The sequence below is a fragment of the Hippopotamus amphibius genome, chromosome 17 (assembly GCF_030028045.1).
Source record: "Hippopotamus amphibius kiboko isolate mHipAmp2 chromosome 17, mHipAmp2.hap2, whole genome shotgun sequence".
In the NCBI taxonomy this organism is placed as follows: domain Eukaryota; kingdom Metazoa; phylum Chordata; class Mammalia; order Artiodactyla; family Hippopotamidae; genus Hippopotamus; species Hippopotamus amphibius.
This window is the reverse complement of record NC_080202.1, coordinates 20,532,499-20,547,532: the sequence shown is the minus strand read 5'-3', so window position 1 is coordinate 20,547,532 and position 15,034 is coordinate 20,532,499. Positions and strand designations below refer to the sequence as shown.

The following is a 15,034-nucleotide window of genomic DNA, read 5'->3' as shown; positions in this document are numbered from 1 at the left end:
CCAATGCATGCATGCAGTTGTTTTTAGTCCCTTATAGTTTCTTTGTATTTTGTTGCCCCAAGAGACGTTTGTCCAGGTGAAGCATTGCAGCAGAGGGTCCCGGGGTCCCAGCCTGTCTCAATAGGATATGTCTTCCCTGGTCGCTCCTCCACCCCCGAGGAGCCGATCATTATTCCCATCTTTGTGAACACCCTCTCCCCCCCGCACTGCACAAGCCTCCATTAAAGCACTGATCACCCTGAAATTTCAGTTTTCGGTTTTACACTTCTCGTTCCCCTACTAGACCATGAACTCCATGAGGGTAGGTACTCAAACCACAGTCACCTAGTACTGGAGACAGCAAGGCATTGGCTCCTCTCAGAGCTGCCGCATGAATGAGGGGAGGATTTGACAAGTTGGTGAACCACCCACAGCTTTGTTTTAAGGCTTCTCTGTTACTCTCCTTCCCCCCACCTCATTCAGTTAATGGACACATCCTGCTAACTCTGTCAGAGATCTATCTGTCCACGTGTGGGACAAGCCCAGAAAGCCAGATGGTAATTGGGGTGAGATCTCTAGGTTTACTTTTTACCTGTGCTGTCCCAGAGAAATTGCAGTAAAAGCATTGTTATAATGCTAGTAGCAACAACTAAGGTTTATTTAGTGCTTTACAGCCTGGAGAATGTCCAGATGAGAAAAATGAACTGCAGAAAGGCTATGATGTGTTGGAGGTAGGTTAACAGCCCAGGTCTTCAGATTCCAGATCCTGTGATCTTTGTATTATTACACACTCTTTCATCAACAGATGATTTTTAAAGAGTTACAGACGTCCTCTTGCAGAGGGCTACTACTCTGCTGTTGCCTGCAGTCTCTTGCCAACAAATAACTCGATTATTTAACTGCTCTTGGCTTTATTATTCTATGTGAATTCATAAGGCAGATTAGGTCCCTGTTTTCTGGGAACCAAGAGTCTTCAGACAAGTCATCGTGAGTCAGAGAGAGATGTTTTTGATGTGTAGGAAACGGAACAAATGTGTGGTTAGTTAAGCTTTAAATATCGCGTGTGATTCATTCATTCAGTAGCCTTGTTGAGCCGCCCGTCTACTGGGCACTGTGTGACTGTCATGGTCCCTGCTCTCACCGGGGTCATAGGCAAGCGGGTGAGACAGGTGATAATTGGACACGCCTGCAGAAGTAAATGCGTGTATTGGAGGCGGTGTTGGGAAGCTGGAAAGGCCCTGGAGTGATCGCGAGGCCGAAGGTTATAGCTGGGTGAACCAGGAAGTTCCTTCCCCCTGCTGGGCCTCTTTCTTTTCCTCTAAAAAAATAACCAAGGTGGAACCAGTTGGCAGCTTAAGTTCCTTCCAGCTTTTACTACATCTTTGAACTCTGATCTAACAAAGGCACTTTCAGTGAGTCAGGAGGCAGAGCAGAAAGTACCATTCTGCGTGCGCTGATTGTTAATACACTACGTTTCTTTCATTATCTCTGAAAGCAGAGAGTTCAGGCTCACAGTGTCCATCCTGACTGCCTTGATCTACTGAGAGAAGCACATCTGCCTTTATCACAGCAGCGCTTGGAATTTTAGTGGACCCCCTTGCAATGTTTAGTTTATTCTGACGTTTGAGAGATTGGATTCTCTTTGTTCTGTGATCTCAAAAAATCCTCAACCCCCTGGCCCCTAATTGCTGTATTTGATATGTAAAATGGAAATAACCCAGAACTTCTTAATAAGCCCGCAGAGGCACGGATTCAGCAAGGAAGCGAGCATTTGTGGAGCATCTGCTGTGCGCACGACACTGCTGGGCCCAGCACAGGCGTGAATGAGGCGTGGCCCCTGCCCTCAAGGAATATGTGGCTTAGTGGTAGGAAAAGGCACGGCTGTTACCGGTGCCACGGTACAAGTTGATGTAGGGTTGGACGTACAAATGTAAGAGCTGCACGTAAGTTCTGCTGGCTGGTGGGAGGGGAAATCAGGAGGCAGCATAGTATAGGGAAGAGAACGTTAGCTTTAGAGTCAGAAGAGCTGGGTTTATGGAATCTCACTTCTCTATATATTAGTTGTGTGACCTTGATTCCTCTGGGCCTGGGTTGCCTCATCTAAATAAAGGAAATAATGATCCCTCCCCACCATGGTCTACGTGAGTGTGGAATTGTACACATGAGTGTGGAACTGTACACATGTGTGCGATAGAGTTTATCTGTCTGAGCTCTAGGGGCAAGGTCATGTTCCTGAATAAAAGGGCTGTTAGGCCGCTTGTGATTGCTAAGACAGAAGATTTTATTTGAAGTAAAGATCTCAGATGAAACGCAAACAGGCATCAGCAACCTCTCGAAGGTAAGATGTCGGCTCGGCTGCTCGTGCTGGCCTGTCTGGCATCTCAGGCATCTGTGCACACCTTTATCTGCGATGGCAGCAGGGCCGGTGCAGGAGGTGGTGAGAAATTGGTGGCCCCCGCAAGCCCCACCTCATCTCGACCCTGGCGGCAGGCGTGGACAGGGAACGTGGTTGAGGTGTGTTAACTCTGACCTTTCCCCCTTTCTCCCTCTTACCAGATTTAATCATGTGGGCAACCTGCTGCAACTGGTTCTGCCTGGATGGACAGCCTGAGGAGGCCCCACCGCCCCAGGGAGCCAGGACGCAGGCCTATTCCAACCCTGGGTACAGCTCCTTCCCTTCTCCCACGGGCTCAGAACCAAGCTGTAAGGCCTGTGGGGCCCACTTTGCAAGCATGGCCAGGAAGGTGAGTGTTGACCTCTTGGCCTGCTCGGCCACTGTAGCCTCAGGCTCTCGGGCACGTCTGCTGACCCTTCTGTGACACCTGCCCCTTGCCTTTGCAAAGCTGGCAACCCAGACCCGTCCTTTCGCAGAGGTATTAACACTAACCAAGCAGAAGCAAAGCATCTCGGCACAGATTTGGAGCCAACTGGATCTGAATTCCAGTGGCAGCTCGGCCACGTCCTAGCTGTATGACAACCTGTCTCGACTTTCATTTTCCCCATCTATGAAGTGGGGTTGTAATAGTTGTGCCCAAGTCAACGTCTCATGGTGCTGTGGGAATAAAATGAACTACGCTGTGAAGGGCGCCTGGCGCGATGCTTGCTGTTATTCCTTCATTAGCTGCCATCGTAAAAAGCCTGACCTGAACAGGATGAACTTGTTCCTTTTGTTGAAAGCAGTGTCAAGAACATCTCAGGTACATCAGGACCCTAACAAGGTGAAGATTGGAGCTTATTTACTGTAGCTGTTTCATTTGAAAGGCATGGTAGCCGTGTTTTCCAGATTAGTGAGCAAGAGGTGGACTCAGTGGCTGGGCGATGGACCGTGGGCGCAGCCGTCCCTCTGTCAGTGGTCAGGCATGCTTGGGGCCGAAGGTGGGCCCTGGCCTGGAGAAAGAACTACTGCATCTGCCTTCTTTGCAGAATGAGAGGATTGCAGCCCAGAACGTGATGTTAACATGAGGATAATGGGAAATTTGAGAGGAAAAAATACTTTCTAAGCCATCTGCTGTATGCCAGGGACTATTTTAAGCAATTTATAGAGTTTTTGTTTCATTTAATCCTCACAATAACTCTGTGATGTAAGTTTAGGGACTCTACACTCCCACTTTACATATGGGAAACTAAGGCTTAAAGTTTAAAAGCTAAGAAGGAAACTGTAACTCTCAAGTTCCTAATAAATAGCATTGGGGACATTAAAATGCTAATTCTGTCCCCTCTGCTTAGGTAGCGCCCCGAGGTCACGTGGTTATTAAATGTCAGAGCAGGGATTCAAACATAGGTCTCTGACTCTCACAAGCTCCCTCCCAGAAGACGGCACGTCGCGATTTCTGCAGCTCACGGTGTCGACCCGCCACCCCTTTGTACCTGTAGGATGGTGGAGGAGATTGGCATTTGGCCTCGTAGGTTGTATTTTGCCTACACCTCACCGCAGTGCGGGGAAGGCGGGCACGGAGCCAAGCTTTGTTGTCATTTGCTCGGCTACTCTAGTCACTGAGAACTCAACCAGAGAGGTTCCTGCAGGCCAGGGGCTGTGGCTCGGTGGGCAGGGATGCCTCTCCTTTTATATGTAGGCTGAAAGGTTCAGTCCATAGATGGAGACGGAAGTGGAGAGTAGGAGAAACTCGGCCACGTGGCCTCAGTGTTGTCAGTGGTGGAAACGGTGGGGTGGAGTTAGGGTCTGAGATGAGATGGAGGGAGGGCTGTCGGGTCTTGGTCACATGCCTGGCAGTGAGCCTGGCATTTCAGACATGTTGTCTCACTGAGTTCTTACAACAGGCTATGACGTACGTACTACTATCATTTGTTCCTATTTTACAGATGAAGAAATTGCTCTCGTTATCTAAGGTAGTAGTTTCAAGGACTCCTCAAGTACGTCAAGAGTCTGGTGGATGGTCAAAGTTCATGCTGTTTTCATCGTTACCTTGTGAGAAATGCTAGGAACAACCAGCAGAAGTGGCAGAGTAATTGGCAGGAAAGGAATAGGGAAAACCCTCGTTTAAATGAGGCAGCATGGGGAATTCCCTAGTGGTCCAATGCTTAGAACTCCATGCTTGCACTGCAAGGGCACAGGTTCAATCCCTGGTCGGGGAACTAAGATCTTGCAAGCTGTGTGGCGTGGCCAAAACAAAATTAATTAAAGAATGAACAAACAAACAAGTAAAGGAAGTAGCATGAGCTTTTTCTTTAAGTCAGTTATACTCTGGAGTGGACATGGGGAGGAAGCACAGAGAGGACAGTGCGGCGGTCCAGGCTCAGGATGAGCATGTCGAGCACATTGGAAACTTGAGAGAACCAGGGGATCTGGCACGGCCTTGACATTGCTCTGCTGGAAGAGGGGGTGTGGATGAACAAGGAAGGAAACCGCCCCCAGAGAAAGGAGATTGATGGTTGGTTGGGGCTGGGGAGATGTGTTATTTTCTTTGTAGCGGTTGTCACCACACAACACACCTGTGCCTGTGGATCGCCTGTCTTCTCAGATGGTACACAGGACAAGGGATTTTGTCAGTTATGTTCACTTTTCCCCTGTGTCTAGAACAGTGACTGACACATGGTAGGTAGGCAATCAAATTTTAAAAATGAATGAGTGAAAGGACTGTTGAGAGCAATTTGAAAAAGAGGAAGTAGACCAGAGAGTTTCTATTTGTATCACTTTATGGGTGACATTTCCACGCTGAAGATTTTCACTGAGGGTTGGGTTTCTGTCCCCGCAGCATGCTAGCAGCTGGAGGTTACAGTTCTGTGGAGAGAGGTCTTTCCCTTAGGGAGCTTACTGTCTGGTTAAGGAGGCCCACATTTACAAAAACTAATAATAAGAACTAGGGCACCAAGCATTGTTGGTAAATTGATAATTCTAGCCAGATGAGGGAAAGTTTGTTGATTTGCAAAGCAATGGCTGAGGTAAAAGCACCAGATGTGGAGCAAGTGCAAGGTGGACTTGGGAACTGTGAGTGGCCCGTGTGGCCAGAGTGCAGGGTACCAGGGACGTTAGGGCAGCACAGTTGGGATCAGGTGGTAAAGGGCTATGACTGCCATAAAGTAAGGCGCTGACAGCCACCAGACGACAAGGAAGCATCAGCAAGATCTTGAACAAAGCAACAACCTGATCGATCCTGTTTCAGGGAGCAGACGTGGCTTCATGAGGAGGGTGGTCTGATGAAGCCATAGGAGTGGCACTAGGAAGCTCATGCATACCTGGTGGGAAGTTCCCAGAGCTTGGTCTAGGGAGGCAGCCGAGACTGATCCAGGTACCTTGCGTTTAGAGAGCAAGTCTTCACGCCAGACCCTGTGAAGTAGTGGCTGTTAACCCATTTTACAGATGAAAAACGTGAGACTCAGACACAACAGGTATCTTAGCTACTAAGATACAAAGGTACACAGCCGAGGGAGACAGATGGAATGGAGGAGGAGGAGGTCAGGCTGCAGAAGGCAAGGCATTGGTCTAGGGGCCTCGGAGCGTGGCAGTGGATAAAATAAGGGACTTTCTTCCTATTCAGTGGGAAATAAATTACTCAATATTTATTGAGTGTCAGGCATTGCCTGGGCTGGGCAGGCAGGGATGGAGAAAGTCATCCCTGTTTAGTAGGGAGCTTGTAGTCTGACAGGAAGAGGGGGTGAGTACGCAGCTGCACAAGGAGACAAGAAGAAAGCGTCCGTAGCAAGAAGAGCTTTTGTGGCGGGGGGGAGGGGGGCAAAGAAAGTTCCAATTTGGAAGGTAAAAGATGGTTATTGGTACAATATTTTCTTGCCACAAAGGCATGAATTAATTTTGTGTAATTCGCAGTGAATTTTGAGGATGTTTTCTCCTATGAGAATTTTGCACTTGTAATTTCATGCTTAAGTGGCTCAGCATCTTATCTTAAGAGTTTGGCATTTTAACAGCTGCAGGCTTTTAAAATGTCTCTTCTACAAGTGGCTGAATTGACATGCTTGCAAAGATGCTACTGTCTCTTCCCTTTCTTCACCGTGGTTGGTATTTTCTGAATGCTCATTGGATACAAGCCCAGAGAACACTAAGGACTTTGTAGAGAGGACGTAAGAAAGATGGAGCCCTGCCTTCCTAGAGTTTACAGTCACAGAGAGAAATGGCAGGCTGGGATTTGCCACAAGCCTCATATCCCATCCGTACTGGTAATACCTACGTGTGGTCTGGCAGCAGCCCTGTCAGTTTTGGAGGGAGTTTGGCGCCCAGCCTCTTTAGTTGACCAAGTGGTGGTGGAGGAGGAGGAGGAGGAGGGGAAGGGGGAGGACGACGTGGCGGCGTCGGCGGCCTGGCAGGGAGGTTGTGCTTGGAAACACGAAATAGATATTCAAGTCTCAGAGTAGAAAGAGGGGGTGGCTCCCAGGTACTGGCCCAAGCTGGGAGATGAGGCACAGGAGAAAGGGAGTAAGAGGAGACTGTGTTACTTTTTAGTGCCTGGAGTGAGCGCTGAGGTTTGCTGTGCATTAGCTCATGTAATACTTCAGTGGTCCTTCGGGGTAGGCTGAGCATCCAGCTTTACAGGTGAGAATCTGATGCTCTGGGAGGTTATCTGTTTTTAGCACAAGTCCCCTTAGCTGGGATGTGGCCAGCCAGGATTTAATCCTGATGTGCCTCTCCTCAGGCTGCCCCTTGCCCTCCCAGTGGTCTGCAGGAGGGGATGTCTGGGGGCAGGACGGCTAGGAGGAGGGGCTGGTGGGCTGAGAAAGCTGGGCTGTGCCAGGGAACGTGGCTGGGGAGGGGCTAGAACAAGGAAGGGCGATTGGCCAAGGGGAGCGATGCACGGGCACCCCTGCCAGCCTCCCGATACTGCTGTTGGCCTGTGCTCCTGGCATTTGTGCAGGCGCGACGGCGCCCCTAGGTCTTTCGTGCTACCTTGTTGCTCAGTTTGCACCCTTTGCTAGAATGGATACATGTGTGTTTGCCCTTGCTCAGTTCTGCCCACATCTGTGGACAGCTGCTTTCCCCTTCTCCTTTGTTCTCTCCTGCCTCTCCAGACCGGCATTTTAGCCTCAAGCAGGCGCCGTCTTGCTCTTCCCTGTAGGGTGTGTTTCAGGTACCGGGACTTTAGTGTCCCTGGTGAGCTTGGGGTTCGGAGAAGCTGGGTTGCCGTCTTTGCATTCTGATCTCGCGTCCAGTGCGCCACACACCTTTGAAGAAGAGAGTTGTTTAGATCTGGCTGATCGAGCAACTCGGGGCTTTTAGATTGTGTCAAGCTGGGTCTTGTCAAACTGCATTGACTTAAGTAATGTTCCATGTCAGGCCCTACAAGCTTTATGACACGGAAGCCTCGTCATTTCACTTTGTCATCCTAAACACATCTCATTGCCCAATAGAAAAGCTTTAGGTAGGACGGAGCCCCCAATACCCCCAAAACATCTATTTTCCACCTGAGTGGCTACTGGTCCCAGAACTGTCACGAAGCGAGTGCAGCCGTGCGTCCTTTCCAGTCAGTCTCCGAACATTTTATTGGCTGGTTCTAACTGAGTAGAGAATAAGGGAGCCTGATGTGTGCCCTTCCCCAATGCCTTCTAAGTATCACTGGTCAGAACGATGGCAAGCATTATGCTTGTTTCCCTTTACTGCCCGAATGACACTTAGAGAAAACTAAATATAACCACCTCAGCTATGCAGACGTTTACTTCAGCGCCACAGAGAGTGTCTGTGATTTCGACTCTGGGAATCTAAGTCTCTTGGGCATTCTTGTTAGCTTGAATAGCTTTCTATACTTAGAAAAGAGGGAGCAGAAATAGTTTAGGTTAATACTTAAGTCAGCATAGGATGAAAAGGTTTTAATTTCTCTAAAGGATTAGTGAGTGCGCCCTCCAGGACCAGCCCTGTGGGCCCAGGGATTACCCCTCCGGTGGCGTGTGGCGTGTGGCCTGCTCGTGGCTGGAACAGGCCTCAGTCAGATGTCACTGTGCTCGCTCAGCCTGCAGGGTGAGAGGCCGGGGATTCACCTCTGAGCTGAGCAAGCCTCCGTGTGTTGTGCTGCCTGTGACCCTCGGAGTAGCTACTGCCAGGCGGTACCAGCCTGCCCGCCAGTCGTTCTCGTCGCCCGTCTGAGACACACTCTGTACTTTCACAGACCCCTCATCACGGCTCCCTAATCATGTCCAGAGGGCCTCCTGACTCAGTGTGTTTCTTGGGTAGGCTCTTAGGCACCGCTGAGTTCCCAGCACTCGGAGTGGGACTCAGAGTGGGCCTTCCTGGGGTGGGGGGGCCTGGGCCCCAGCTTCTGCAGACGGGGCACTGGGTTGGGAGGTGGAGAGCCAGGCTCCTGACTCAGCACTGCTGAAGGCTGGCACAGGGCCGAGTTAGGCAACGGGACCTGGTGGGCACCAAACTCAGACCTCGAGTATGAATCCCAGCTCCTCTCCTTACTCCCTGCCCTTTAGGGTAGTACTTTATCTCTCTAGGTCTCGGATGCTTTGCCTGTGAAACAGGGAGGTATGTGAATACCTACTTTGCAGGGTTGCTTTGAGAATTAAATGACAAGCCAAGTCTATCTCTAGCACATAGTAGTCCCTCAATAATTTAATTAATAATATTAATGGTAACAACAGTCACCACCATAACCTTTTATGCACTTGCTTTCTTACCTCAGCCATAAAGTAGAAAGAATCCTAATTCAGGATTTGAATCTCGATTCCTATCATTGGCTTGCATTTCCCAGCGATAATAATTAAAATAGGAGACGCTTACTGAAGGCTCGTGTCAGATAGGCTAAGTGCACTCTCTCTTAACTTTACAACATTCCTGTGAGGTAGGTGCTGTTATCACCCCTGCTTTGCAGATGAGGAAACTGAGGGCCGGACAGGCTAAGTTACACCCCACAAGGTGACACCACAAGAAATGGAGGAGGGAGATAATTAAAATGCAGCACTTTTTTAATCCTGAAGTTGATAGTCTTAATAGCCTCCATTTCTCTGTCAGTAAAATGAATAAAGTAAGCCTCTGACGGAGCACTCCACGTGTGTGGTTACATGATGCCTGTGCGGGCTTTACCACCTCCGAGTGGCTTTTACCCTGAAATCTGCAAGGTAGCCTGCATCCCCAGGGTGAGGAGGAGCTCAGTAAAAGTAAAAGTGATGGAGGAGGTCTTGCCCAGCTCCTGTCACACTCTGTCTTGTTCTCACAATCTGACGTGGTTTCCTCTGCCTCTTGCTCTAAGCAGCAGACCTGCCTGGACTGTAAGAAAAACTTCTGCACGACCTGTTCAAGCCAAGTGGGGAACGGGCCCCGCCTCTGCCTTCTCTGCCAACGCTTCCGAGCCACAGCCTTTCAGCGGGAGGAGCTCATGAAGATGAAGGTGAAGGACCTGAGGGACTATCTCAGCCTCCATGACATCTCTACTGAAATGTGCCGGGAGAAGGAGGAGCTGGTGTTCTTGGTGCTTGGCCAGCAGCCTGTAATCTCCCAGGAGGGCAGGACTCACGCCCCCACCTTGTCCCCGGACTTCCCCGAGCAGCAGGCCTTCCTGACACAGCCTCACACCAGCACAGTACCTCCTACCTCACCCAGCCTCCCTTCTTCACCCCCAGCCCAGGCTCAGGACCGGCAGCAGGTACGGGCCCGATTGCAGCCTCACTGTCTCTGCCACTTTGAGGACTTGTTTTCCCCTCCCGCCTGCACCGTGGGAGTGGGGCGAGGTTAAGTGCGTTGATTATGGGACGCCTTTCTGCTCACTGATGGACATCAGACTCATGTTTTGGCTTTTTTCAGAGATAATGATGCACGGTACTGGGTTTTTGTGTTTTTTTGTTTGTTTTTAATAGGTGTACATATCCTGGTTAGAGAGTTTTTAACAATTCATCGTTACAGAAATATTTTGAGAAAACTTAGTCTCCGCATTTAGTTCTGTTCGAATTGCCCTTCTACTTAGGCTCCTTTGTCGTGGTTTTCCGTGGCTGGATGGGGAACTCTGATCTTCAGTGACCATCACAAGGCACAAAGGGACATGTAGAGGGAAGGGGGAGAATGGGGAAACACTGTGACTAAGACAAGGACACTGTTTCTCTTGCCAGCCACTGTCTGGGGGGGATGGCTGGTGGGCTATTGAACAGTAGGCGGCCTTATGAGCATTGCAGCGGGGCCTGGGAATGGTAAGCTCAGAGCAGCACCTCGACTGAAGTATGAAGAAGGCATGGACAGTACAGAAATGAGTAACCCATTGCTTCTGCGCTGAGAGAGCCCCCTAAGGGGGAGGTAGACGCGGAAACCAACTATTGGATTAGAGTGACACCAGTAGACCTCACTGTGGTGTGAGGCAAGATGGTGTCCCGTAGACATATGTAAGGGCCTTAGTGAGCCTTTTACTGACATGGCTTGGGCAACAATGGGAGGATTAGGACCTAGGAGATCTGGTTTCTACATCCAGGTTGTCACCGACTCCTGGGTCAGTTTGGGTGAGCTTTGAGCCTTTAGCAATGAGGTTAGTAATCTAGACCACTTTTGCTCTCGCCAGGATGTCGGGAGGACTGACTCGCGTGATCTCCCTTCTGAAGGGCTGTGAGCTGCTTAGAGCAGGCCTGTGCCAGCGCGGGCACTTCCCACACCGGGTGTGATGGAGGCTGCTCTTGTTTACAGTCACCTTTGCTGGGGTGGGCCCCCTGATTCAGCTCTGATGAGCGCTGAGGCCTAAAGGCTGCTGTGATCGCGGGCTTTACCTGCAGCTCCCTCGGTGGCCTGAGCCTGCTTTCTCCCCAGCACGCCCTGGAGTTTAACTCTTCCCTCAGCTCTGGCTCTGTCCACTGGGCAGGTTTTGCCTCCTGCTATGACTTCCTCCCTTTGCTTTGTTGAGGGCTTTCTCTGTTTATGGGGAGGCAGGAGAGTACCTTGAGGGCATTTTTTCCCCTAAAGAATCTTCAGATGGGTTTTTCAGTGAAAGGAGGTGGTTTTAGGCTTCCTTTCATTAATCAGAACTTTCCAGACTGCACCCACAGGTCACACTGTGTACGCAGATCTCATTGGCTACTACTCCTCTGATGTTTTCAGAGGGCCTCAGGTCAGCTCACATTCCCTGTTCTGGTGAGGTCTGCACTTTGCCAGCCAGAAGGGACTTGTGTACAGCTGCCAAATCTGCCCGTAGTGCTTGTCCCACCAGGGCTCTCTCCTGTACCTTTAATGCCCTGGCAGTAGCTGCTAGGGATGGAAGCACGTGGACTAAGCACAACTGTGGACAGATACTTGTAGATTTTGGTTTAGCCAGTGGGCAAACTGAAAAAGACAGGAGCATGCTTTGCAGCATGAGATCTAGTTTCTCTTTTCTGGAAAAGAAAGGACATACAAGAAGCTGTCTGCTTGGGAAGAGATTAGGCTCTGAAAGACTTTTTGTAACTCCAAGGAGATACCAGGAGGCCAGTGGGTACTACACTGACGTAAATGTAAGAAAACTAGACATTGTTTTGGATGCATCTCTGTACATGTGTGTGGTATGTAGGAGCTTATCGTCCCTTGGTATTTTTGGTGGCGGTTGTTATTTCTACCGTTTCCGTTGTAGTTGTGTGCCTTTTCTTAATTAGCTCCATGTTATGCATCCTAATCTGAGATGAGCGGCTGGGGGCAGTGAGTGGTTTCCCGGGTTGTCCCTTTCCTGGTTCTCTGAAGAGTCCGGTGGAGAAGACCTGTGAGCTCAGACACCACTTTGCTCTGGGCTCATACCAGGCCCTTTGCCTGTTGGGAGCAGTGGGTGAAGAGGATCTAGTTAAGGGATTTGTGGCTTAATGGTGGTGGGATTAGGAGGCTCACAGTTCTGACTACTCTGTGGCAAAACCTGAAGGAGTATCTAGGAGGAACCTTTTGAAAAGTTACAATTCTAAGCAGAATGAAACTTCTTAAGCATAGGCATTTATCTTATATGGTCTTAGGCTAATAGACTCTTAGATGCATTAAAATAATTTTTTGACCAGGTTTCAAGACAGCTCTTAGTAATAGTGTGCCCTGCTGGTGGGAGCATATTTCTAGAATGTGAGAGCAACAGCTAGCTAGAAGAGAGGGGTGCGGTGGTAAGGGTCTGAAAACTTTGTCTCATCTGGGCCAGATGAGGAAGTGGGGGAGATTTCGTGTGGAGAAAGGGAAGACATGGTATGAACAGTTGGGAAGAAAATAGTTAGTCTGGGGGCAGAACCAGGGATGATGGGCAGAAGTTGTTGGGAGGGCAGTTTGGGGTCAGTATTAAAAACAAACTTGACGGTGGTCCAGCATAGGAGTGGACGTGTGCTCTTCCTTTCACCTGGAGTGTTCAAGCTGAGACTAAATTGACGGTGAGTGGCGGTTAATGCCATCCTGGTGGTAGGCAGGCAGAATTAATACACTCTTGTTCTAGAGTTGAAATCTTGTATTGCTTCTCTGCCTAACAAAGTCAGTGTTAAAGAGCAGGCTTTTGTAATGCAGTTATGTGAGACTCCACAGATTTCTGGGGGAGATGGGAATGCGTTTGGATTTGGTGTGAGTTCAAGAGGCCCATGCTCTCCCTGGGGCATCTCCGTGGATGTGATGACACCTTTCTCTTCCCACAGGCCAATGGCCATGTGTCTCAGGACCAAGAGGAACCTGTCTACCTGGAGAGCACAGCCAGAGCACCTGCTGAGGATGAGACCCAGGTGGGGCCCCTGCTTGGGTCTGTACCTTTGCCTTTGCTCTTTCACTGGTGTTCTTAGGCTGTTATTAGGAACCTCTCGGCAGACTCAAAGTGGAGAGAGGAGAATCAGTGTGTGACGATAGTCCTTCTGAAATTGTTTTCAGGGGTGGAGTTTGGTGTTAGCCTTGTGGCTGGCAGTGTGTTAGTGTGGAGCTGTGAGTCACAGCAGAGGCTGGGGAGCCACCTGGCCCGTTCGTTTCCAGTCTCTTGACTTACTAAGAGCTGCCAGAGGGCAGGCTCCTGGTGCCGCTGTGCGAGTCTTGTTTTCTTCTGCTTCTAGCACACAGTAGCCAGTGTTAGGGGAAGGAGGTCAGATAATCAGGAGGAAAGAAGAGAGGGAGTTCAGGCCTCAGCCGTGGCAGGCGCAGTGCACAGGGCTTAGCCATCGGGGCCATGGAGCTCTCATCGCAGGTCGTGGAGAGGATGCTTGCCCTGGAGGTGGGCTGCTTCCATGGGAAAGCAGAACTCTCTGGGGGAGAAAGACCAGCACCATTCTCTAGTTTCTTGTGCTGCCACGTTTAATCTTCACAGGAACCCTGTGCGGCAGGACTGCTGCCTCTTCTTTGTGGAGGGGCAGATATGCTCAGAGAGGTGAGCAGCTTGCCTGGTACTGTTCAGCATTAATCAGTGGAGGAATCAGCATTCAAAACTAGGCCCACCTGCCTCAGACTGGTGCTGCTCCTTCTACCGGCTCGTGCTGCTGGGTGTGTCTGTGGCCTGAGCACAGGACTCGGGTCAGGAAGAGACTGTGGTCTGTCTTGTGATGCAAAGCACGGTGCCAGGTACCGTGTTCCTACTCCTCTTGAGTCTGATCACCAGAAGGACAGGGTGCTGCGTGTTCAGGGGTCCTGGGAGAGAGAGCCTGGCGGTGGGAAGTTGAGCCCACCGGTCTCATCTTTGCTTTTGCAGTCCGTCGACTCAGAGGACAACTTCGTCCCGGGCCGGAGGGCCTCTCTGTCTGACCTGACTGACCTGGAGGACATTGAAAGTCTAACTGTGCGGCAGCTCAAAGAGATCCTGGCTCGCAACTTCGTCAACTACAAGGGCTGCTGTGAGAAGTGGGAGCTGATGGAGAGGGTGACGCGGCTGTACAAGGATCAGAAGGGACTCCAGCACCTGGGTGAGGGGCCGTGTGGGTGGCAGCTGCACAGAGGCCCAGAGTGCTTGCTGTCTTGCTTTAGCGTCGACATCGACCTGACTAAATCTCCATGCTTTTAGCTGAGGAAGGAGTCCCCTTACACATTGGTACCATCTGATAATAGCTGTCCTTTGGAGTTGAGTGCCAGGATTGGGCTAGGCATCGTGTACGTGTATTTAATCCTTGGGGGCAGCCTGTGAAGTAGGCATTATTAGCATCTTCCTTTTATTGTAGAGCACAGATTTGAACTGAGGATCTCCCGGTCCAAGTCCATGGCCTTTCCCACCATATGTCACCCCTGCCATACTCACTACCCCCTCTTCTAGTACTCATTCTTCACACACAGGGTGCAAGAATACTATGTCTGTCCTGCCTGAACTTGGGCTGTTAATTTCCCAAAGCATTCTACATGGTATCATTTTCAGTGATGCCCAGTAAAATGGCAAGGTCTGTGGTCAAAGGAGTTTGGGGGGAAAAGAAGTTTTGTATTATGTTCCAGCTGCTGATTCACGGTGGATGAATAATGTGGCAGTAAAGGCAGAGAAGTCCTGTGGAAGAGAGCCGAGTGTAGCTCTCTGGAATTCCGCATTTCCTGAAATGACTTCACCCAGACACCCCCCCGCCGCCCCCCCCCCCCCCCCCGCCCCAAACAGCTGCTCCCCAGCTGATTTGGCTCCTGCAGGCCATTTTGACTCCTTGCCTGCTAACAGTGGTTGAAGTCAGATTTCAGGCTCTCCTCTCCCAGGAGCTCAAATTCATCAGAGTTAGGGGACATCTGACGGGTCACCTGATCACT

At 50.2% G+C, this 15,034-nt stretch overlaps 2 protein-coding genes across 15 annotated transcripts in view; one reads left to right on the top strand and one right to left on the bottom strand.

The window, feature by feature from the left end:
- Nucleotides 1–15,034, top strand: part of RFFL (ring finger and FYVE like domain containing E3 ubiquitin protein ligase) — a 66,856-nt gene that overhangs the window by 46,116 nt on the left and 5,706 nt on the right. For 10 of the 14 annotated variants that reach the window (XM_057714230.1, XM_057714224.1, XM_057714225.1 and 7 more), the window contains 4 exons: nucleotides 2,536–2,723; nucleotides 9,636–10,025; nucleotides 12,979–13,062; nucleotides 14,010–14,220. In XM_057714230.1, the coding sequence (XP_057570213.1) occupies nucleotides 2,544–2,723; nucleotides 9,636–10,025; nucleotides 12,979–13,062; nucleotides 14,010–14,220 (865 nt within the window). In that variant the 5' untranslated portion in view covers nucleotides 2,536–2,543. Of the gene's footprint in view, nucleotides 1–1,401; nucleotides 2,318–2,535; nucleotides 2,724–2,850; nucleotides 3,198–9,635; nucleotides 10,026–12,978; nucleotides 13,063–14,009; nucleotides 14,221–15,034 lie in introns of those variants that run through there. The other 4 variants (XM_057714231.1, XM_057714229.1, XM_057714223.1 and 1 more) reach the window with 4 other exon arrangements.
- LIG3 (DNA ligase 3) overlaps nucleotides 10,374–15,034 on the bottom strand; it is a 33,999-nt gene continuing 29,338 nt past the window's right edge. The window contains exon 19 of the transcript XR_009049898.1: nucleotides 10,374–10,387. The gene's annotated coding sequence lies outside the window, so the exon portion shown is untranslated. The remainder of the gene's footprint in view (nucleotides 10,388–15,034) is intronic.